The 23,744-nt window shown below is 45.4% G+C and overlaps 1 protein-coding gene across 1 annotated transcript in view; it reads left to right on the top strand.

Moving 5' to 3' along the window:
• CCDC183 (coiled-coil domain containing 183) overlaps positions 1 to 23,744 on the top strand; it is a 341,250-nt gene that overhangs the window by 203,911 nt on the left and 113,595 nt on the right. The window contains exon 13 of the mRNA XM_033960753.1: positions 12,145 to 12,235. Coding sequence (XP_033816644.1) covers positions 12,145 to 12,235 — 91 coding nt within the window. The remainder of the gene's footprint in view (positions 1 to 12,144; positions 12,236 to 23,744) is intronic.

The following is a 23,744-nucleotide window of genomic DNA, read 5'->3' as shown; positions in this document are numbered from 1 at the left end:
AAACCCTATTGCTATCCCTGACAGCAGCCATTCAGGGAGCGGCGCAGGCCCAGGCTAGAGCGCGAAAAGCTTGCTCTTGCCTTGTGTGCAGTTGGCCCCAATATAATGAGGCAGCCGTCCAGTGAGGGAGGAGCTGTAGCGTAGAAAGCTCGCTCCTGCTGATACACCGCTGGACTACCTGGATTTAAGGGGGATTTCAAAAGATATGATGGGGAGGGGTAAAAAATTGTTACATTCGCTACATAAGAGGCACAGATATTTCCACCCCCTTTTTTGGGGGAAAAAGTGCGTCTTATGGAGCAAAAAATACAGTATCTAAAAAATGTCTTGTCTCCCTGTTTTACCATGTCAGCTATTTTTTCTACCATTTGCATCTTTGCTTTCCTACATGACCAGCCTCTCTTAACTTTTCCAGATATTTTTGCCTGTCTTCCTCTTTCTGCGGTCTTTTGTAGAGTATGAAAGCTATTCCTCATATTCCTTACCTTCTCAGCTACTAATTTAGAGAACCAAAGCGGCCTTCTTTTCCTCTTACTTCCAGACAGATGAAGATCACATGCGAGAGAGGCGTATCGAGGAACAGGTCAGGGAGCTCGAGAAGTTCATTGAAGATGCCTACAGGAGAGTGGAAGAGCAGGACTACGAGAAACGCAGTAGCGAGGAGGACATACGGAGCAGAAGACAAGAAACAACTGACACCAAGTTAGAAGATACCCACGGGGGAATTTTGCTGCAGGAAGAGGAGAAACACGCTCAGTGCCTAGAGCGAGAAGAAACGAAGAACACCAGGGACACAGACCTGCGACCGCAACGGAGGCTAAAAAAGGGGAAATCTGCAATCTTGGTGGGAGACTCAATCCTAAGGCAAGTAGACAGGAGGGGGAGAGGATCGGCTAGTGACCTGTTTCCCAGGAGCAAGAACGAAGGATTTCGTTGACAGAATTGAAAGAATCCTGGACGGAGCAGAGACGGAAGAGACAGCAGTGATAGTCCATGTCGGGACGAACGACGTCACCAGGAGAGACTACAGCAAGAATGCACTGACCGAACAGTTCAAGATCCTAGGAAGGAAACTGAAGATGAGGACCCAGAGGATAGCCTTCTCAGAGATCCTGCCAGTACCGAGGGCAGAAACGAAGAGGCAGACGGAACTACAATCAATAAATGCGTGGATGAGGAGATGGTGTGAGGAAGAGGGATTTCTCTTCGTGAGGAACTGGACAGCGTTCTGGGGAAAGAACAAGCTCTACAAGAATGATGGTCTACACCTGAGCACAGTGGGAACTAGACAACTAGCAAATAACATCGGAAGAGCGATAGAGCAAACTTTAAACTAAGCAGAAGGGGAAAGCCGACAGTCGATCTGATATCGACGGTTCGGGAGACAGTACCCAGTGAAGGTACTGAGGGGGAAAAATGCTGGGCAGACACATGTGGACAGCATCAGGTTATGAAAAAACAAGGGGGAGAGAAGAAGAGAGAGGAGGACATGATAAACATACTACAAGGGAAAGTCAAAAAGGAACGGGAAGATGGGAAGGCACAGGAAAAAGAAAATACGAACACACCACATGGGCAAGGCAATAGAAACATACCACAAAGGTTGGACAAAGGAGAAAATATTCAGGAGTTGGCTGGCCAGGAAGAGGACAGAAAGAAGACTGAAGCACATGGGAAAACAGCAAGGAAGACTAAATGCCAGGACTTGAACTGCATGTACACTAATGCAAGGAGTCTAAGGAATAAAATGGGGGTATTGGAAGTCATGGCCAAAAATGAGAACCTAGACATCATAGGGATCACGGAAACATGGTGGAACGAGGAAAACAAATGGGACATAGTACTGCCAGGGTATAAACTCTACTGAAAAGATAGGACTTATCAGAAAGGAGGAGGAATAGCACTATACATAAGGGAAACCATTCACTCAACTAGTGTGGATACAGCAGCTGCAAAGGGTCGACTGGAGTCATTGTGGGTTAAAATACCAGGAAAAAACGGATCCGAGATAAAGATGGGACTGATCTACCGTCCACCTGGGCAATCGGAAGCAGAGGATACAGAAATGGTAGCTGAGCTGAAGAGGGAATGCGAGAACGCTAACACTATAGTTATGGGAGATTTCAACTATCCCGGGATAGACTGGCGTCTTGGAAATTCAAAATGCACGAAGGAAACGGAGTTCCTGGAAGCAGTCCAAGATTGTTTCATGGAACAACTTGTCCAGACTCCAACGAGAGGGGCAGCGATCCTGGATCTGATCCTCAACGGGCTAAAAGGACCTGCAAAGGGAGTGGAAGTAATGGGACCGCTAGGAAACAGTGACCACAACTTGATACTGTTCCAAGTGGAAGTAGGATTACCAAAGGGGAAGAGAACAAAGGGAACAGCGTTTAACTTCAAGAAAGGGAACTATGATGCCATGAGACAAATGGTGAAGAAGAAGCTCAGAAACAGCTCCAAGAAAGCTCGGTCTGTGGAGCAAGCCTGGTCCCTACTCAAGGACACGGTAAGCGAGGCACAAAACCTATATGTACCCAGATTTAGGAAAGGATGCAATAAGAATCAGACTAAAGACCCAGCATGGATAAACAATGAAGTAAAGACAGTGATAGGAGACAAGAAAACATCATTTCGGAAGTGGAAAAAGGACAAAACTGAAGGAAATTGGAAAGAGCACAGGAAGCATCAGAAAGAATGTCACCGAGTGGTCAGAAAAGCCAAGAAAGAATACGAGGAGAGACTAGCCAAGGAAGCAAGAAATTTTAAACCATTTTTCAGATATGTAAAAGGGAAACAGCCAGCGAGGGAGGAGGTGGGACCTCTGGATGAGGGAGACAGGAAAGGAGTGGTGAAGGAGGAAAAAGAGGTGGCTGATAGACTAAACAAGTTCTTCGCATCGGTCTTTACAAAAGAAGACACATCCAAAGTGCCGGAACCGGAAAAAATCTTCAATGGGAATCAAGAGGGAATATTATCATGCATGGAGGTAAGCCTCGAAGACGTTCTCAGGCAGATAGATAGATTAAAAATTGACAAATCTCCTGGCCCAGATTGGATCCACCCGAGAATACTGAAAGAGCTCAGAGACGAAATAGCGGAGTTACTCAGGCATATTTGCAACCTATCCTTGAGAACAGGGATAATCCCGGAAGACTGGAGGATAGCAAATGTTACACCAATCTTCAAAAAAGGATCTAGAGGCGACCCGGGGAACTATAGACCGGTGAGCTTGACTTCAGTTCCGGGGAAGATGGTCGAATCAATGATCAGGGAAGGTATCAATGAGCATATAGAAAAAAACAAACTGATGAGAACAAGCCAGCACGGTTTCTGTAAAGGACGATCGTGCCAAACGAATCTACTGCATTTCTTTGAGGGGATAAGCAAACATTTGGACCAAGGTAACCCCATTGACATAGTATATCTGGATTTCCAAAAAGCCTTTGACAAGGTACCCCATGAGCGCCTGCTGAAGAAACTGTGGAACCACAGGGTGGAAGGGGACGTCCACAGATGGATCCAAAATTGGCTGGCGGATAGGAAGCAGAGGGTAGTAGTAAAAGGACACTACTCTGACTGGAAAGGGGTCACGAGTGGTGTCCCACAGGGGTCTGTGCTGGGACCGCTGCTGTTCAATATATTCATTAACGATCTGGAAACGGGCACGAAGTGTGAAGTTATCAAGTTCGCGGACGATACAAAACTCTCCAACAGAGTAGAAACTGTTGAGGAATGCAAAGAATTACAGAGCGACCTGAACAAACTGTGTGAATGGGCAAAAAGATGGCAGATGAGCTTCAACATGGAGAAATGTAAGGTCTTGCACATGGGGAAAGGGAACCCCACGTACAGCTATACGATGGGAGGAAGGGTGCTGGGGAAAGGCACCCTAGAAAAAGACCTGGGGGTATTGGTGGATACAACAATGAAACCAGTGGCGCAATGTGCAGCGGCCTCAAAGAAAGCAAACAGAATGCTGGGCATTATCAAAAAAGGTATCACTACCAGAACGAAGGAAGTTATCCTGCCATTGTATCGAGCAATGGTGCAACCACATCTGGAATACTGTGTCCAATACTGGTCACCATACCTTAAGAAAGACATGGCGATGCTTGAGAGGGTCCAGAGGAGAGCAACTAGGATGATAAAAGGAATGGAGAACCTTTCATATTCCGAAAGGTTAGACAAACTGGGGTTCTTTACCCTGGAAAAGCGGAGACTGAGAGGAGACATGATACAGATGTATAAAATCATGAAAGGCATAGAGAAGGTGGATAGGGGCAGATTCTTCAGACTAGCGGGGACATCAAAAACAAGAGGTCATTCAGAAAAACTGAGAGGGGACAGATTCAAAACGAATGCAAGGAAGTTTTTCTTCACTCAGAGGGTGGTGGACACCTGGAACACGCTTCCAAATGAGGTAATAGGACAGAGTACAATACTGGGTTTCAAAATGGGGCTGGATGACTTCCTGGAAGCGAAGGGGATTACAGGGTATAGATAGAAGCAGTGCTCCCTCTAAGCGGGCGGGTGTTGTGGGCAAAATTTTTTTCGCTGTGCGCTACAAATATCGGGCGCCAGCGCCAACTCGCCCGATTCTCCTCTCGCCGCCCTGCCATCTCCGTACGCCGTGCGCTGTGACGTAAACTTGTGCACTGCGATGCAATATTTTGTGCGCCAGCGCACACCAGCGCAGCTTAGAGGGAACACTGGATAGAAGGTTACTCTACAGGTCATAAGCGAAAAGCGTATGACAGTTTTAGGGTATGAGCACTATCAGGTCTTGGACCTGAGGGGCCGACGCGTGAGCGGACTGCCGGGCACGATGGACCTCCGGTCTGACCCGACAGGGGCAATTCTTATGTTCTTATGTACTTTTACTTGCTTCACAAAAGGTTTGTCACCCTTAGAATTGCTTTCAGTTTTGCCCTCCGCATTTGCACTCCTTCCAGACGTTCCCATCCAGACAATGATTTCTTGACGTAATCTTACATCTGAACAAAGTTCGTTTTTTTTAAAGTCTAGAACCTTTAATTTTGAATGAGTCCTCTCTATTCCCATCTTAATATTAAACCGTACCATGCAGTGATCACTGGATGCCAGATGATCACCCACTGTAACATCAGAAAAACTTTCGCCGTTTGTAAGCACTAAGTCCAGTATGACCCCATCCCACATGGGTTGCATTACCAACTGCTGGAATAGTTCTCCTTGTAAAGAATCCAGGATCTCCCTACTTCTAGAAGACCCCACAATAGGGATACACCAATCAACATCTGGCATGTTAAAATTACCTATTAGTAAGACTTCCCCTTTTTTAGATATATTCTGAATGTCTGCTATTAAATCTCTATCTATCTACTTCTTCCATCTGTGAAGGAGGTCTGTATATAAGAACATAAGAATTGCCGCTGCTGGTCCATCATGTTCAGCAGTCCACTCCCGTGGCAGACCCTAGGTCAAAGACCAGTGCCCTAACTGAGACCAGCCCTACTTGCATACGTTCCGGTTCAGCAGGAACTTGTCTAACTTTGTCTTGAATCCTTGGAGGGTGTTTTCCCCTATAACAACCTCCGGAAGAGCGTTCCAGTTTTCCACCACTCTCTGGGTGAAGAAGAACTTCCTTACGTTTGTACGGAATCTATCCCCTTTTAACTTTAGAGAGTGCCTTCTCGTTCTCCCTATCTTGGAGAGGGTGAACAACCTGTCTTTATCTACTAAGTCTATTCCCTTCAGTATCTTGAATGTTTCTGTCATGTCTCCTCTCAGTCTCCTCCTTTCAAGGGAGAAGAGGCCCAGCTTCTCTAATCTCTCGCTGTATGGCAACTCCTCCAGCCCCTTAACTATTTTAGTCGCTCTTCTTTGGACCCTTTCGAGTAGTACTGTGTCCTTCTTCATGTACAGTGACCAGTGCTGAATGCAGTATTCCAGATGAGGGCGTACCATGGCTCGGTACAGCGGCATGATGACCTTCTCTGATCTGTTCGTAATCCCCTTCTTAATCATTCCTAGCATTCGGTTCGCCCTTTTCGCTGCCGCCGTGCATTGCGCCGACGGCTTCATTGACTTGTCGACCAGTACTCCCAAGTCTCTTTCCTGGGGGGGGGGTGTCTCTCCAAGTACCGTCCCGTCCATCTTGTATTCGTGTATAAGATTTTTGTTACCGACATGCATCATTTTACACTTATCCACGTTGAACCTCATTTGCCATGTCACGGCCCATTTCTCGAGCGTGTTTATGTCACGTTGCAGGTCTTCGCAATCCTCCTGCATCTTCACTACTCTGAGTAACTTCGTATTGTCTACAAATTTAATCACCTCATTTGTCGGACCAATTTCCAGATCGTTTATAAATATGTTGAAGAGCACGGGTCCAAGCACCGAACCCTACAGCACTCCACTGATGACGCTTTTCCAGTCCGAGTATATTCCATTTACCCCCACTCTCTGTTTTCTATCCGCCAGCCAGTTTTTAATCCACGTGAGTATTTCACCCTCGATTCAATGGCTCGCAATTTTTCAAAGTAGTCGTTCATGCAGAACCTTTTCGAACGCTTTCTGCAAATCCAGATATACAATGTCGACTGGGTCACCCTTGTCTATCCACCTGTATACTCCCTCGAAGAAGTGCAGCAAGATCGTCAAGCAAGATCTTCCTTTGCTGAAGCCATGCTGGCTGGTCCTCATCAGATCGTGTCCGTCAAGGTACTCAATGATGCGGTCCTTTATCAACGCCTCTACCATCTTTCCTGGTACCGAGGTCAGACTCACCGGTCTCTAGTTTCCTGGCTCACCCTTTGAACCTTTCTTGAAGATCGACATAACATTCGCCACCTTCCAGTCTTCTGAAATCCTTCCCGATTGGCTATCAGTTGAAGCAGTTCTGCTATAGTCCCTTTGAGTTCCTTGATTACCTTCAGATGGATGCCATCCGATCCCAGGTATTTATCATTTTTAAGCCTATCAAATCTGCCTGCATACCCCACAGGGATCACCTCTATCTCCCATTCTCTTCAACATCTATATATCTTCCCTTAAACTCTTCCACATATCCCCCCATGAAGCTCTCTATACATATGCTGATGACATCCTTGTCCTTCTCGAGACAGACTCAAACCTTACCAACCTGTCTGAGAACATGACATCATGCATAATGAAACTCCAATCCTGGCCCCTCACAGTACAAATGAAACTGAACGAGTCTAAAACGAAACTACTCTGGATCGGCCCAAAATTAGAACAGCTACCCACCCTCATTTCACTGCCTTCTGGTGCCACACTGCAGCTTGAGCTCTCAAGCAAAGTTCTAGGCATCATTAAAGACTCTTCTCTTTCCTTCAATGACCATCTTAACTCCTTGCTAAAGTCATGCTTTTTTAGCCTCCACAAGCTCAGGAAAGTGAGATCCTGCTTCCATCAACAACATTTTGCCATCCTAGTACAATCTATCATCCTCTCCAGACTAGACTACTGTAACTCCATCTATTCAAGTCTAACCAAAAAAAGTCTTCAAAGACTTCAGCTAATTCAGAACACTGCGGCCAAACTGATCTTCGTAAAAAGCAAATTTGATCATGTTTCCCCACTTCTGTCCAAGCTTCACTGGCTTCCAGTAATTTCCAGGGTTCATTTTAAATGCGCCTGCCTAGCTTTTAAGATCCTATATGGCATCCTCTCTCCCCTAATACCACTATGCACAGAAATTAGAGTATTTAAAAAAAATGTTTTCACTGGTATCGTTGCTTTCTTGTGTTGGGTAATACTGAGTTGTTGTCCTGTCACCTGTCTGCAACCAGCAGCTCCTCTGAAGATCCAGATGTTTGCTACTATCCTATCTGTAAAATGTTCAAGTAGGCTGGAGACTTGAACATTGAGGCCAAAAGAATTGCCAGAATGGATTCTCTTTCCCACACGATTGGGCTAGAGACTCCGTTCTGTGAATTCAAATAACGGACGAGGAAAAGCCATGTAAAAACGAATATGTTTATTGACAAAGCTCCCATAGCCTGGGAAGAGCAGGCCCTCAGAATTTCAGTGCTCTTCAAAGAGAGAAAACAAGGCAAACAGATTTATACCCTATGTGACATCATTTGTAATAATTATCATGCTTTAGAATACAATGGCACAGTGATCACATGACTTCCTTTCTAAAAATGCCTTACGTCAATGTTAACATTAAAAGTCCATTCTGTTAAGTTTTTTTAAACCCAGCAGGTGGCAGTGTTTCACTTTTCTTCCTAAATCACCCTTGATCTTTGACCTCTCCATATTATCAATCATGTCAGTAAAAGCCCTACTTCCTGCAGACACATCTTAACTTCTGTATGACCTTCAAATTAGTATTATAGTTTCTAATCTATAAGATACAGATTGTCTGTAAAACACTCAAATTTCTTGTTCCTCTGAGAACCTTATCCCCATGGATCCATGTAAAGAATAGTACATAAATCTATGTCTCTTAAGAGTCACAAAATCAACTTTCTGAACTTCCTAGCATTAGCTGCAATGTAGAATCCGCAATTTAGACAGGGAATGCCAATCTGTGAGCTTAATCTCTTTATTATAAGGCCTCAAGGCTGAATTTCCAATGCAATGGCAGAAAATGTATTTTAATTTATTCACGTAATTTTGATTCATTCACAATCTCAGTTTTCATATCATCGGTGACAACTGTCAGACCTGTAAATTCCAGAAATCGTCAACAAAACAAATGAAAGGAAGCAAAACTCTATCCTCCCTGCAGTGTCTCCTCAGGCTAAGGTCATGTATTTGCAACTAAATGTGCAAAAGAACAGACAATTCTTTTATCCCTGGAATACTGTGTCTAGCACTGGTCACCGTACATGAAGAAGGACATGGTACTACTCGAAAGGGTCCAGAGAAGAGCAACTAAAATGGCTAAGGGGCTGGAGGAGTTGCCGTACAGTGAGAGATTAGAGAAACTGGGCCTCTTCTCCCTTGATAAGAGGAGACTGAGAGGGGACATGATCGAAACATTCAAGATAATGAAGGGAATAAACTTAGAAGATAAAGACAGGTTGTTCACTCTCTCCAAGATAGAGAGAACGAGAGGACACTCTCTAAAGTTAAAAGGGGATAGATTCCATACAAACGTAAGGAAGTTCTTCTTCACCCCGAGAGTAGTGGAAAGCTGGAATGCTCTTCCTGAGGCTGTTATAGGGGAAAATACCCTCCAGGGATTCAAGGCAAAGTTAGACAAGTTCCTGCTAAACCGGAACATACGCAGGCAGGGCTGGTTTCAGTTAGAGCACTGGTCTTTGACCTAAGGGCCGCTGCATGAGCGGACTGCTGGGCACAATGGACCGCTGGTCTGACCCAGCAGCGGCAATTCTTATGTTCTTATGTTCCTAAGCTGACCCCCCTCAGGACCCTCCCCCCCAAAAAACCTCTTCTGATATGAAATCAGCTCACAGAGTTTCAACACACATATTCACACAATATCTGAGCAACCTAAGCTTTATCTCTATATCCAAGTATCTTTGGTTTAGAAATAATGAAACTCCTCAGTAATTATCTCACAGTCTGGTCACATAGAACCTGCTAGTATATATCAGGAAAACTGACTGGAAACATCTCTGCACTACAGAATTTCTTAGAATTCTAAAAGAAGAGATTACTCATATGGCTTTAAACCTTCAGTTCTCAAAAGAATATATGATTTCAAAAATAGTTTCAGATTCTCCAAGTTTGACACAACTGTGAATACTGGTTAGGGGACACAGCAGATTAGTAATCAGAAAAAACATAGTAATGAACTGCAGCAGAAAAACTGCAGAATACTAAATTAAATACAAAACATTTGCTTTAAACACCAATAATATTAGGCAATCTGTGTTGAATCACAGTGAAGGGATTAAAATTCTCTATTTCCTAGTACTTAATACTTCTTTTTAGCAACAGGAGTCACAAAAATCCAATTTAAATTCTGAAACTCACTTTAAAAGTTCTTATCAATTTTCCTTTGAAATAAAATTCCAAACTTAATTTAGAAATCTCAATAAATCATGAGAACCAGCAGGTATCAAATAAGTTCTTTACCTATAACTAACGTGACCATTTATTTTTTTCATTAAAAGGGGACATCTATTAATTGTCAGTCCTGCCCCAATCCCACCCTAGCCCCGCCCCCAGTCCCGCCCCCAGTTTCTTCCATTCATTTTTCATGTACACATAATATCTTATTAATTCATAATGGTAACCATAAAATTTTTAAAAAACTACTAAGCACACTATACGCAAAGAAAATATTAATTATCATTTATATTTGGGGGGGTTTCAAAGATGTCAAGGCAGATGACTTTAAAATATGCAATGTCACCTCAGTAACTATAGAAAAATAGACAAATAGTGCAAAATATAGACAGCAGATATAAATCCTCAAAACTGACACATTTTGATCACTAAATTGAAAATAAAATAATTTTTCCTACCTTTGCTGTCTGGTGATTTCATGAGTCTCTGGTTGCGTTTCCTTCTGACTGTGTATCCTTTCATATATTTCTTTCTTTCTGCACTCAGGCCCAACAATTGTCCCTTTCTATTCCCTCCTTCCTTCCTATGTCCTTAGTGCCCCTTCCTATGTCCTTAGTGCCCTCAGTGCCTCCATCCTATGTCCTTAGTGCCCTCAGTGCCTCCTTCCTATTTCCTTAGTGCCCCTTCCTATATCCTTAGTGTCCCCAGTGCCTCCTTCCTATGTCCTCCTCACTGCCTTCCAGACTTTGTCTCCCCCCCCCAAAGCAGTATCTGTCTATCCTTCCCATGGCTCCCTGAAGCAGAACTCGAGCAGCATATTTCTTCCCCCCCTTGAAGCAGAACCTTTGCACGGCATTTTTCTATCCCTCCCATCCCCCCGTACAGTAGAACCCGACATTTTTCTAACCCTCTCTCCCTCCCATCCCCCTGTGCAGTAGAATCCTTGAGCAGCATCTTTCCATTCCCCCCCCGCCACCACCACTGCCACCACTACCGCCGCCGTGCAGGCGAACCCCACTGACCGTCCCATCCGACCTTCCTACTGCGAGACGATTGACAAACATCCCGGCTCCAGCAACATCACGGCCTTTTACTGCCCGTGATTCCCTCTGCCACATCACTGATGATGTCATCAGTGATGCAGCAGAGGAAATCAGGAAGGTAGAAGGCTGCGAAGCAGCGTATATAGAGTGCTGTGTCTGCCGATGCTGCTGGAGCTGGGAGGTTTGTGGTCGTCTCGCGATGGGAGGGATAGATGGGAGGGTCAATGGGGGTTCGGCTGCACCGGGGGTGGGGAGAGACAAACATGACGCTGCTGCCAGCAAATCTAGCGAGGGTGGGGAGAAATGCGAAGACCCAAACAGCCCTAAAGCACCACACTGGCGTTTTTTTGCACGGCAGGGAGGGAAAGGAAGAGATCGCCTGTCCCATTGTCCCTGCGCACAGCTTCAGGACGCTGTCCCTGAAAACGGGACATTTCGGCGTCCCAAAGCTGTGTGTGTGGACAACAGGACAGGGGATCTAAAAACGGGACAGTTCCGTTCAAAACGGGACGTATGGTCACCTTACCTATAACTCACACAAACTCAGCTGTATCCTCCTTCACAGCCTTCTCATTACACATCTCAGCACAACCCATAAGTAGGTTTAATTTGCAGCATTTCTCATGAAACCAAACATTTGCAGGAAATATTATATCAAAAATATTCACTCTTTCCACACACACACACAAATCCCAGAGCTGACATAAAAAGTTTTACTCAGCAGCTACACATCATTTTCTCAGCAACTACTTGTGCTGCCTTAATCCTTCTGCTCTCCTGTACCTCACAAGTGCAGTTTCCCCCAAGCTTCCTGTTTAGACTCTCTGTCTCTTTTTGATCTTTCTGTAGCTCTCAGGTTCTGTGCATGGGCCTAGCCTCTGAGCAGCTCTCAGGATTTCACTCCTGCCTCTCCCCTGTAAGTGCTTTAAATTTATAATTTGTTTTCTTCTTGTTGCACTGCATTCAGTGAGTGAAAACAGGGCTGTCTCAACCTATCCTGAAAACACACGGAATCAATAGGCAGCCATCTTAGCAAAGTCTCTTGGCTCTGGTATTCTGTGCTCCTCTGTCTGATTTTCTTATCTAACCTCTATCCTGCATGTAGCCCTTTCTGCAGGTTCGAGAGCTTCTCGAGGAATCCACGGCGATGAATGCCCAAAACCAGAAAGTGATGGTTGAAAACCAGATTTCTAGAGGTAAGTAAAGAAAACCAGAGAGGGAGATAGAGAAGAAATACCAAAACTCAGAGCCTCTATTTGTGTTCTGCCTCCAGGTAACAGCTGATTTTCATGTAATTTTTCAGTGGTTATAGTGGGAAATCTCCAATAATTCAGAACTTTTAAGTAATTCTATAAGAAGCTGCTTAAACTTATGCAGTATGTGCATAAATGCTAGTATTCTTGTTATTTATGCCTAAAAATAACAGTAATCTGACTCCACCCTATTCTGTAAGTATGTGCATAGTGCATGCTTTGCCAATGGGTGTTCACACGGGCAAAGCATGAGTAGTTCACACACTTATCACACATTACATATAGAATACTACAGATTTATGCATGTACCTTCTGAAATTAGATGCAAACATTTACACCAGGTCTATGGCTGACATAAGTGCTCATGCTTAAAAATACATGTGTGTATTGTCACAACCCGGGGTCTTTGATGAGCGCAGCAGACCACCTGGGCTGCGACATAATACTGGCCCGGCGTGTCCCCTTTAGCTTGGGGTACCCTTCAGGCTTGGCAATGGCTATGCTGTGATTAAACCCCAGTGTTTTGAGTAAGGATTTCCCTTTCCAGCAAAAAGAAGGAAACTTCCACCAAAGGTTCAAGTTCTCAAAAGATTTATTATTCTTGGCCACTGGTCAGACTTTGTGTTTGGGTTCAAAGCACTGTTTCTCTCAGAACAATTCAACAGTTTCAAAAATAACAAAAGCAAAGAATTTCAGCAGTAAACAAAAATACAGCTTTTTTCTCTGGCAACTGGCCAAAAGCCACCTCAGCTGTTGCAGTTAGGCAAACTTCCAACAATCTTAATCTCTTTGCCAGTGCTATGCCAGGTAAAGACACTGGCTACAGAAAGGTACAGTCTAGCAATACTTTCAGGCAGGTTCTTAAAGTAGTTAATAGCAATTCTTAATTTTATCAAGGTATCTTGCCCCTTTATACAGGCTGAGCAGGTTCTTTGCATTCAGGCAGGTTTTGCCCAAAGAGTTCTTAAATAACTCTCTCTGGTTATAAGTGAAGCAAAAGAGTCAAATATAAGCTTCACCTCCTTTACAGTCCACAAACTAGCAGTTGTAAAAAAAAGGGCAGTTCTTACACAGGCTGGCTTAACATTCAGAACGACTTCTAGGCACAGCTGCTGCACTGAACTGCTGCTAATTAGCTGCCTCTGTTCACGCGTGCCTCAGTGTCAAAACCCAGCAAAACAAAAATAGAAAAAACCCCATACATTTTCTCCGAGCTATTTTTGGAAAAAGACACAAACCCAATAGCTCAGAAATTTCATAGTTCATAAGCAGGAAAAACTTCTGCTAGCACAAGCCACTTTCTTCTAGGCAAAACGTTCAAAACAAAAAAAAAACGCAGTTCATGGGAATGTCCTCCTCAGAGAGAGTTAATGGCACAACTTGGCACACTCCCTTTTTCAGCAGTTGATTTCCATCAGTTCATTCCCTGCTGTTTGCAAATCCATAGCTTCCACGTTACTCAGCTGTTCCAGGACTGGAGCAGAATCAACTTCCTGCATCTCCCAGTCTTCCAGCCTCACACGGTTGGGCACTCCTCCCTGACTCTCTCACCGCTTCCATTTAGGGGGCTCAAAACTACGCCCCTCTCTCCCAAGCTGGGGGGAGGCGAATCAGTTTAGCAAACTACTTACATCTGCCAGAGGTCAGATTCCCTGCTCCTTTCTTAAAGGAACAGCAAGCATTTCAGGTGAAAATCTCCTGCCAGAATTTAAAGGCTCTATGCAAGAGTGCAAGCTTTCCTGCAAGACTTTTCCTGTCTCAGACTGGCTATTCCAGGCATAGTCATCGCCTACATGTTCCAGTGCACTGACCCGGTCAGCTCTTCTGCACTGGGGCTGTCTAACCTTAACACTTTTCCTAGGAACAAAACCACTGCCAGCAGTGGGTTTCTTACAGTTACACTAGTATTTTATAATAAATTCCTATATTCCGAATAGGGTCCAAATAGGCCCCTAAATAAAGGCTTCCATTTATAGAATTACTGTCCATGTGCTACCATTCTTTTGAAAGTAAAAATCTGCCTCCCCATTGGTGTTTTAAAACAGGAATAGAATTCAAGCTGCCCTTTCCTTCTTTGTACATATTACTCACATCATCTTCTCTCCTTCTCAGTTTTATATCATTTCTAAAAATAAATAAATAAATAAAAGGGTAAAGTTTTAGAGCAAGTTCAGACCTCAAGGGCCATGAACGGGCCAGATTATTGAGATATCCCTAATAAACATGCATCCCAAATTTGCAATAAAGCTGTTTTATACCTAATACTTTCAAACATTAATTCAAGTATTTTTCTTCCTTCACATAAATCTATAACATGATAAAATACAAAATACAGTGGAACCTTGGTTTACGAGCATAATTCGTTCCAGAAGCATGCTCGTAAACCGAATTACTCGTATAACAAAGCGAGTTTCCCCATAGGAAGTAAGGGAAACTCGCTTGATTGGTTCCACATCCTCTCCCCTCCTGCCCCGCCACCGGCGCTGCTCCACCCTACCCCACCACATCCACAAAATACCCCCCACCCCCAAGGCCACTGGTGCGCTTCCACATCCCCCCCCATGAACCAGCATCGACCCCCCCCCCTCTTGCAAACACCACCACCTGCGAACTGGCATCGCACCCCTCACGAACGCCCACCCAAACTGAATCCTTACCCCCATCTGGCACCAGCATACAGCACCAACCCACAGAAGGTGCCGGTGCCCGAAGATCGTGCTGCTTGCCGGACTAGGCCTCTGAGATTCTCAGAGAGAACGAGAGCCAGAAGGCCTTGAGCATGCGCAGATGCTCAAGGCCCAGTCTGGTAAGAAGCATGATCTTCGGGCACCGGCACCTCCTGGGGGTAAAGCTTCAGTTTGGGTAGGCGGGCATTCGCGAGGGGGGGGGCGATGTTCGCAGACAGGGGGAGATGCCAGTTCCTGGGTGGGGGGACTCGCAAATCGAGTCAACGCTCGGTGTGTGAATCATGATTTGCGAAAATGTTTAGCTCGTCTTACAAAACACTCGCAAACCACGTTACTTGCAAACTGAGGTTTGACTTTATTAATAATCACCTTACAATAAATTTATTACAATTGCCTTCATAGCATGTACTGTACTAGCACCTAAATTTAAAAATTAAGTGTTTGTAACAGATTAAAGGGTTTTCCTTCCCCCATACAAATATTATACTCCCAGGCAAAACTACAATCCCAGCATGCACTGGACTATGGACCTCAGTGTTGAGTCACAGGAGTGGGACTCACAGGAGAGAGGCATTTTTACCCAGGCTGAGTTTATTCTAGAGAGGTCCCTGAGAATGAGAAGAGGAACTCTCAAGTTTTCCCTAGACATGGGCAGAGGCAGGCCTTGGTAAAACAGACTGATGCCTGTAGGAGTTTGGCTGAGGTAAGCCAAATTCATTTTATTTTGTGTGAGACAAATGATAACAAATAAAATTCTCTATATGCAATTGTGTCTTAGGTGTATATGTGCTGATTTCTCTGGGCAAGCTCAGCTAGCCAGCCAAACCAGGCTAGTCTCCCACAGTGTTGCATTGCTAATTTTAAATCATACAGACAACCTTTACCACAACCATGTTTCTTAAGATTTGCAATAGAAAAACTAAGGGGGTCTTTTACTAAGTATTAGCACGCACTAAATGCTAATGCATCCATGGAATATAATGGATGCGTTAGCATTTAGCATGCGCCAAATTGGCTAGCACGCCTTAGTAAAAGACCCCCTATATTTTTTAATTCACCATGTGGTAGCTGTCCACTCAGGCTGAAATGTTTTTTCAATTCATCCAAGCTAAGGTTCTCTTTCTTAATCTGTCAACTTTGTATTGTGGCAGGATCGTGGGTGCCCGAGGGTCAACCATGGTGTCACACGCTTAGGATCCACACCTCTTTAGAGTGCCAGTGATAGTGAGGCTCTGGCCCCAAGGAAAAAGGTCCCAGGCAATATTATTTCTCAGAAAACATTTATATTCTTTCTTGAAAACAAAATTATTCCCTCACTCAGAGGCAGTTCCTCTTAGGTAGCCCTTGGCTTTATTCTGTACAAGGTCCATATCAGGAACTTCCGAATAATCAAAATAAACTTTTCAGTTACACTGTTCTTTGAATTCAACAGCTGCCTCTCCCTTTTCCCAAGGGTGGGTTAAGGGAAACCCTAACCTCCGGGCTGGGATACAGCTTTCTCTCCCTTGCTCTCCACTACATAGAAAGAAGGGGTTTTTACTTTCTTCTCTTTTAATTTCCCTTCATGCTACAGCCTAGCTTACTGTAATGCTTCTCTCAACACTTTTGCTCTGCTTGGGCAATGGCACTGCTGACCCATTTACTTATGGCCAGAGTGCTGGGGACACTCCTCCCTGTATAACAGTTGAAATCATGCCCTCCCGGCCCTCTTATAAGTGGAACAAGATAAAACCAAGATTTCCAGGACCTCCAGGATCCTCATTACTTCTATTGAGATCCTGGTAAAAAAAAAAAAGCAGGATTTGTAGGATTTTCCAGGATCCTCAGGATGGGGCGGGATGGGTGGAACTGCGCGGGTCTAGGGGTCTGGATTTTCCAAATGGAAAATCTGGTAACTCTACCTGAGTGCCCCCCACCCCCTCATTCTGGCTCTAGCAGTGCCACCTGGCCTCCTTTATATAGGATCAAGAATTGGTTGACAGAACTCCCTGGGAGTAAGAGCAGACTGGCCTCCTAAACATAGAGGGCTAGGGCAGGGTGCATAATGCTCCAACAGCATGGTAATAAATACCGTGTTGTGAGTGATTTCAATTGATAGGGTGATGCTCAGCACAATAGCATGCAAATTATGTTCAAATCTATTTTATTAAGCAATAGTAAATACAACAGCAATATAAACCATGGTATACAGTTTCATCAAACAACCGCGGAGGACTGGACTCTGATGTCCTCCCCGGTCCCACCGCACCCCCACCCCACAGAAAGAAATCCCCAACCCCCCACCCTCCCCTCCCCATCCCCCCAAAGATACATACAACTCTTGTGCAGGGATCAGCAAGGGCAAATAGAAGCACAGATTCAGAGGCGGAGTCTATTCAAAACACGGCTACGACTCTTAGGAGTCAAAATGTTCAAGTACGGAGTCCAAATGTGAACAAAGTCTCTGCTCTGGCGACGAGAAGAACAAGCCAAACGGGCCTCCCAACCCATAACTTCATGAAGGCGATTCCTCCAATGCCAAAAGGAAGGGGGCTCAGGAGACAGCCAGCAACATAAAATACATTTCTTCCCCAAAATAAAACATTTACTAAGAAATAATTTTTCAGAAGAAGTGTACATATACAAGAAAGAGAAGTGGGCAAACAACATGGAAAGCACTGAGACTGGCACAGGTGTCTGCAACAAGCCCTGTAAAAAGAAGGCCAGCGCCTTCCAAAAGACCTGAATCCCCTTACAGCTCCAAATACCATGAAAATAAGAATTTACCTCCACCGAACAGCGGATGCATAACTGAGTGTCAATACAACCCATATAGTAAGCCTGACTCTGGGAAGCATATGCCCGCAGGACAGTGCGAAAATGACATTCACGTAATTCAGCACTATGCACCAAGCCCGCAGTACGTTTCAGGTTGTTAACAAAAAATTGTCCCCCAAGTCCCTACCCAAGTCCCGCTGCCAAGCCTCCAAAATACCAGGGAAAACCCTAGGCTGGCGAAGAGCCATGACCCAGCCATGTAGAACAGAGATAGAGACCCTAGTATCAGGATCTGCAGTCAAAAAAGTACAGAGCCGGGTCCCAAAATCCCCTCGCAAGGAACTCCTCCGAAGGGAAGCCACATAGTGGCTAAGTTGACAATAAGCAAAAGGAAGGCCAATCTCAGGGACCCCCCTTCCCACTAACTCAGCACAAGGTAGGAGAGACCCATCATCCAGCAGAACATGCCGCAATTGTCCCACCCCTCGAGCCCTCCAACGACCAAACACGGAGGGTCCAATCCCCGGAGGGAAAGCTAAGTTCCCCACCAACGGTAGAAGAGCACTAGTATGGGAATCCTGATCCCACAACCGAAGGGTCTGATGCCATACTATCCACAAGGACCGAAACAAGAGGCTACGCTTACAGAGTCTCAGCAGTTTAGATAACGGGGCATGAAGGAGATACAAAAGATGAAGAGGATAGAAATGATCCCGCTCCAGAGAAAGATCCGTATAGAAAGAGGTACCCAACACCCAATCACTAACATGGCGAAGCAAACAGGCCTGATTATAAACCCTGATGTCGGGCACCCCCAAACCACCCCCGCAGGCAGGCCCCACCAACAAGGACCATTTCAATTTAGGTCTCCGTCCACCCCAACAAAACCGGGTCAGTTGGGAGGTGAGGGAACGAACATCCCTCTGCAACAAAGAAAGGGGAAGAGTCTGGAGAACGTAAAGCCACCTCGGGAAAACAACCATACGAAACAAATGAATTCTACCCAACAAAGATAGCGGCAACGCCTGCCATTTGTCTAGCAACAGTTTAGTGTCCGCAAGGAGTTTATCGATGTTAAGACGATACAGTCGGGCTACATCCATAGTCAGCCTGATCCCCAGATATCTAAAAGAGGAGTCAGCCCAGCGCAACGGGAAACGATCCCCCCAAGACTGCTGAAGATCAGCCGAGGAAGCCAGAGCCTCAGATTTCGCGAAGTTCAAGGCAAAGCCAGAGAAATCTCCATATTCCCGAAGGCTCTCCAACAACACGGGCAAGGAACGCTGCGGGTCCGTTAAAAAAACCAATAGATCATCCGCAAATGCCGCCAGTTTAAAATGTGAATCTCCCAATACCATTCCCCGAATATCCGCATTTGTCTGAAGCTCCCGAAGTAGAGGGTCTAAAGAAAGCACAAACAGGAGCGGCGACAGGGGGCAGCCCTGGCGAGTCCCTCGGCAAATAGAAAAATAACCAGAGCAGGTCCCATTAACCAAAATCCGCGCCTCCGGATCACTATACAGTGCCTGGATTGCTCCAAAAAAGAAGGGGCCCAAACTGTACGTCCTCAGCACCGCAAAAAGGTAACCCCACCGCACCTTATCAAACGCCTTCTCGGCATCAAAACTAATAAGCAGGGAGGGGCTACCTTCCTGTCCCACCCGTTCCAAAGCTAACAAGATTCGCCGGATATTCTTAGCTACAGGCCGATCCCGCACAAACCCCACCTGAGAGTCCGAGATCACCGAAGGCAAGATGCGCGCCAGGCGGTTAGCCAAAAGTTTTGCCAAAAGCTTCGCCTCATAATTCAACAGTGAAATAGGACGGTACGATTCAGGCAAAAGAGGGTCCTTACCGGGCTTCGGAAGAACTATAATAGACGCTAAATTTACGTAACGAGGAAGAAAGCCCTTAGCAACACTCAGATTATAAACTTCAGCCAGCACCGGCGCTATGTCCGTCACCAACAATTTATAGAACTCACTCCGAAACCCATCCGGGCCCGGCGCCTTTCCTAACGGACTGACCCCTATCGCCCCCTCCACCTCCTCCGCGGTAAAGGGAAGATCCAAAACGGCAGCATCCCGTTGAGATAAACAAGGTATATCTAGGCTGTCAAGATAAAGTTGCCCATCCAAAATCTTGGGGCCTGGATCTGTATACACCTCAGCAAAAAACTCCCGCAACAGCTCACAGATCTCCTCCGGTCGATGATGCAGCACCCCAGAAGCGCCCCGAAGAGCAGAAATGCTCTCAGGTCCACCCCGCGGATGCGCCATACGGGCCAACAATCTACTGCTCTTATTCGCAAACCGAAACAGATGAAACTTAAAGTACTCCCTCGTCCGCAGAGCCCGGAGATGCAATAATTCATTCAGTTCCTGCTGGACCTCCAAAAGCTGCGTACGAAGCAGGAATGAGGGTGCCCTGCTGTATTGACGTCGCAACACAGTTGCCTTCCGCTCCAAAGCCAGAACCTTCCTATACTTCAGCTTCGACTCCCGGGCCACATAAGCAATGACATCCCCCCGTAAAACAGCCTTAGCCGTCTCCCAATAGAGAATGGGATCATCGCGATGCTGCTGATTATTATGTTGAAAATCACGCCAGCGCTGTATCAAAAACTCTTGAAAATGAGGATCCCTATACAGATAACACGGAAACCACCATGACCCTCTAGGGAGCGGAGAATCTCCCCAAGTCCACCGAAATCCCACCCAAGCGTGGTCAGATATTTCAATGGGGCCCATATCAACCCCCAATACCCGGGGAAGCAGTTCACGAAAGAGGAGGATAAAATCAATTTGGGAAAGCGTCCCGTGCGCCCTGGATAAGTGGGAGTAATCCCTCTCCAAAGGGTGTAGCACCCGCCACACATCCAGCAACCCCAAGGATAGCATGCAAATTATATGCATACCATTTATGCGGAGCAGCTCTGATAAAAGGGGGAAGAACTGAGCCTGCCACTTGCACTTGCTCAGAAGAACAAAAATAGGCACAGCTCTATCCCCTTCTCTGCCCACTAAAAAAAAACCCCTTCTCTTCTCCACTCCCTGTGATCAGCTGGCAATCACCTGTGCCACGATCAGCTAAGCCGGCAGGGAGAAAAGAAGAATCTCTAACAGCTGAGCTGAGCTGAGCAGACACTGTAGACACAATCAGCTGATTTTGGCATTGTGCCAGCACAGCTGAGAGTGGCTTTTCTCTTTTGCCCTATCAGCTCAGATGGTTGCGGCTCCAGTGCCACTCACGTTAAAACAGGCAGTGGAAAAACAGTTTAGGAGAGTTTTTTGGTTGTTTTTTTTTAAAGTTTAAAAATGGACAATAGAAGCTTCGTAAGCCGTAAACCTGAAGTCATAATGCCACTGTACAGAACCATGGTGAGACCTCATCTGGAGTACTGTGTGCAATTCTGGAGGCCACATTACCGTAAAGATGTACTTCGAGCTGAGTCAGTCCAGCGAATGGCCACTAGGATGGTCTCCGGACTCAAGAGTCTCTCATACGAGGAAAGACTGGGCAAGTTGCAGCTCTACTCTCTAGAGGAGCGCAGGGAGAGGGGTGACATGATTGAGACATTTAAGTACGTCACAGGTCGTGTCGAGGTGGAAAACAACATATTCTTTCCTAAGGGACCTTCAGTCACAAGGGGGCACCCGCTCAAACTCAGAGGAGGGAGATTTGGTGGTGACACCAGGAAGTATTTCTTTACAGAAAGGGTGGTGGATCACTGGAACAAACTACCGGTGCAAGTGATCAAGGCCACTAGCGTGCTCAACTTTAAGAATAAATGGGACATCCACGTGGGATCTCTACGTGGTTCGAGCAGCACTCTGACTTAATGGAGTGGGACAGTAGAGTGGGTAGACTTGATGGGCTTTAGCCTTTTTCTGCCGTCATCTTTCTATGTTTCTATGATATGCCAGGATCTACTAGTAGCTGCCAGAATCCTTGCAATTCTGACCCCAGGAAGGGCTGTATACACCTGGATTCTGCATCTTTCACATCCATTCCATGCACTCCATTCCCTGCATCTTTCATATCCATTCCCTGCACTCCTTCCCCATCAAAAGCACAGGACCTGCCAGGATGTGTCAGGATCCTGCAATTCTGACCCAGGAAGGGCTGTATCCCCTTGGATTCAGCACCCTTCACCACCTATAAGGCAGGAAATATCTATTTCCTGCACTTCTTCCCCATCAAAAGCACAGGACCTGCCAGGATGCTGCAGGATATGTTAGGATCCTGCAAATCTGACCTAGGAAGGGCTGTATCCCCCTGGATTCAGCACACTTCACCACCTCTACGGCAGGAAACATCCAATCTTTCACAACCTATAAGTGAGGAAACATCCATTCCCTGCACTCCTTCCCCATCAGAAACACAAGACCTGCAGAATGCAAGGATATACCAGGATTCTGCAATTCTGACCCCAGGAAGTGCTGGATCTATCTGGATTCTATACCCTTCACTACCTATAAGGCAGGATTCATCCATTCCCTGCACTCCTAAATGCCACCTTAGGTTTTTTTTCTTTTTTCAACAAAATCTAGATAAGAGCGAATACAATCTATGAACATCCCAATTCAACAACCAAAGCGGTAATAGTTGCAGAGTGTAAAGCCATTTTGGAAACAACACCATGGCAAAGAGATGAATACTCTGTGGGAAGCCAGCACCTCCTAAAATAAAGATTTTTCCACCAGCAGGAATCCATATAGGGAGGGCTCCTAAAACACAATCTAGCCTCTATTCCTCCTTTCTCTGCTCTAGGGAGAAACAGAGAATCAACACAGAGTAGGGTGGGATTTGCCTCAGGTCTCTGCAGTCACATAAGAAATTTCCTATACAATGGAAATTTCCTCACCAACAATGGTCATATTATAATAACCCCAATCCCAAAAAATTGTAGAGAACCAGCAACATCAATAACCAACTCTGTAGCATCTATTCCATTTATGGTAAAAATCATGGAAGGATTGGTACACACCCAACTAATGGAATACTTTGACCAATTCTCCCTCCTGCACGAAAATCAATTGGTTTTAGGCCTCTATTTAGCACTGAAACAGTAATTGCGGCCATTCTGGACAATTTGCGCTACTTGTTCAGTAAGGGCCTCAACGCCCTAATCATGCAATTTGACATGAGTTCCGCCTTTGACTTGGTGGACCATGGAAAACTGTTACAATGCCTAGACGCAATCGGAATCAGAGGAAAAGTACTGAACTGGTTTCGAGGTTTCCTTATATCACGCACATACCAAGTCTGTTTCAATCACGATCTCTCAGACACATGGAGCAATCCATCTGGCGTGCCACAAGGATCACTGCTATCCCCTTTGCTCTTCAATGTTTACATGTCCTCATTGGGTGCACAACTATCCCAGCTGGGGATAAAACTATTTAGCTACGCTGACGACTTCACGATAATTATCCCAATACTAGACCAAGGCCTAACCATGAAAGACCACATAGACTCCTTAATTAAAAGAGGGTTCTTCACTCTCTGGAAACTTAAGTCCATCAAGGCGTACTTCCACACTACAGCTTTCAAAATGCTAGTACAATCCCTAATACTAAACCACCTGGATTACTGCAACATCACCCATCTGACAATCCCTCAGAAGCAAATGCAAAGACTACAACTGATACAAAATGCAGCAGTCAGGATGATTTTCGGGCTGAAGAAGTCCGATCACATAACCCCTTCCTACCGACTCCTACACTGGTTGCCGATGGAGGCACGCACAAAGTTCAAGCTAGGATGTCTCTGCTTCAAAGTATTAAATGGTCTAGCCCCAAAATACATTACAGATCTCTTCTCATTCCCAACCAACAGACACGAAAGAAAAACACACATGAAATTTGTCTCCCCACCGGCTAGAGGGTGAAAATATAAGAGACACCATCAACAACTGCTATCATATCAAGCAGGCATATGGGGTAAAGACCTAGAAAAACTAATTGCACAAACAAACAACTATGAAGAATTCAGGAAACACCTAA

Source organism: Geotrypetes seraphini, chromosome 10, assembly GCF_902459505.1.
Source record: "Geotrypetes seraphini chromosome 10, aGeoSer1.1, whole genome shotgun sequence".
Classification (NCBI taxonomy): Eukaryota; Metazoa; Chordata; class Amphibia; order Gymnophiona; family Dermophiidae; genus Geotrypetes; species Geotrypetes seraphini.
Note: the sequence above shows the minus strand (reverse complement) of the source record. Positions and strands in the feature narration are given on the sequence as shown.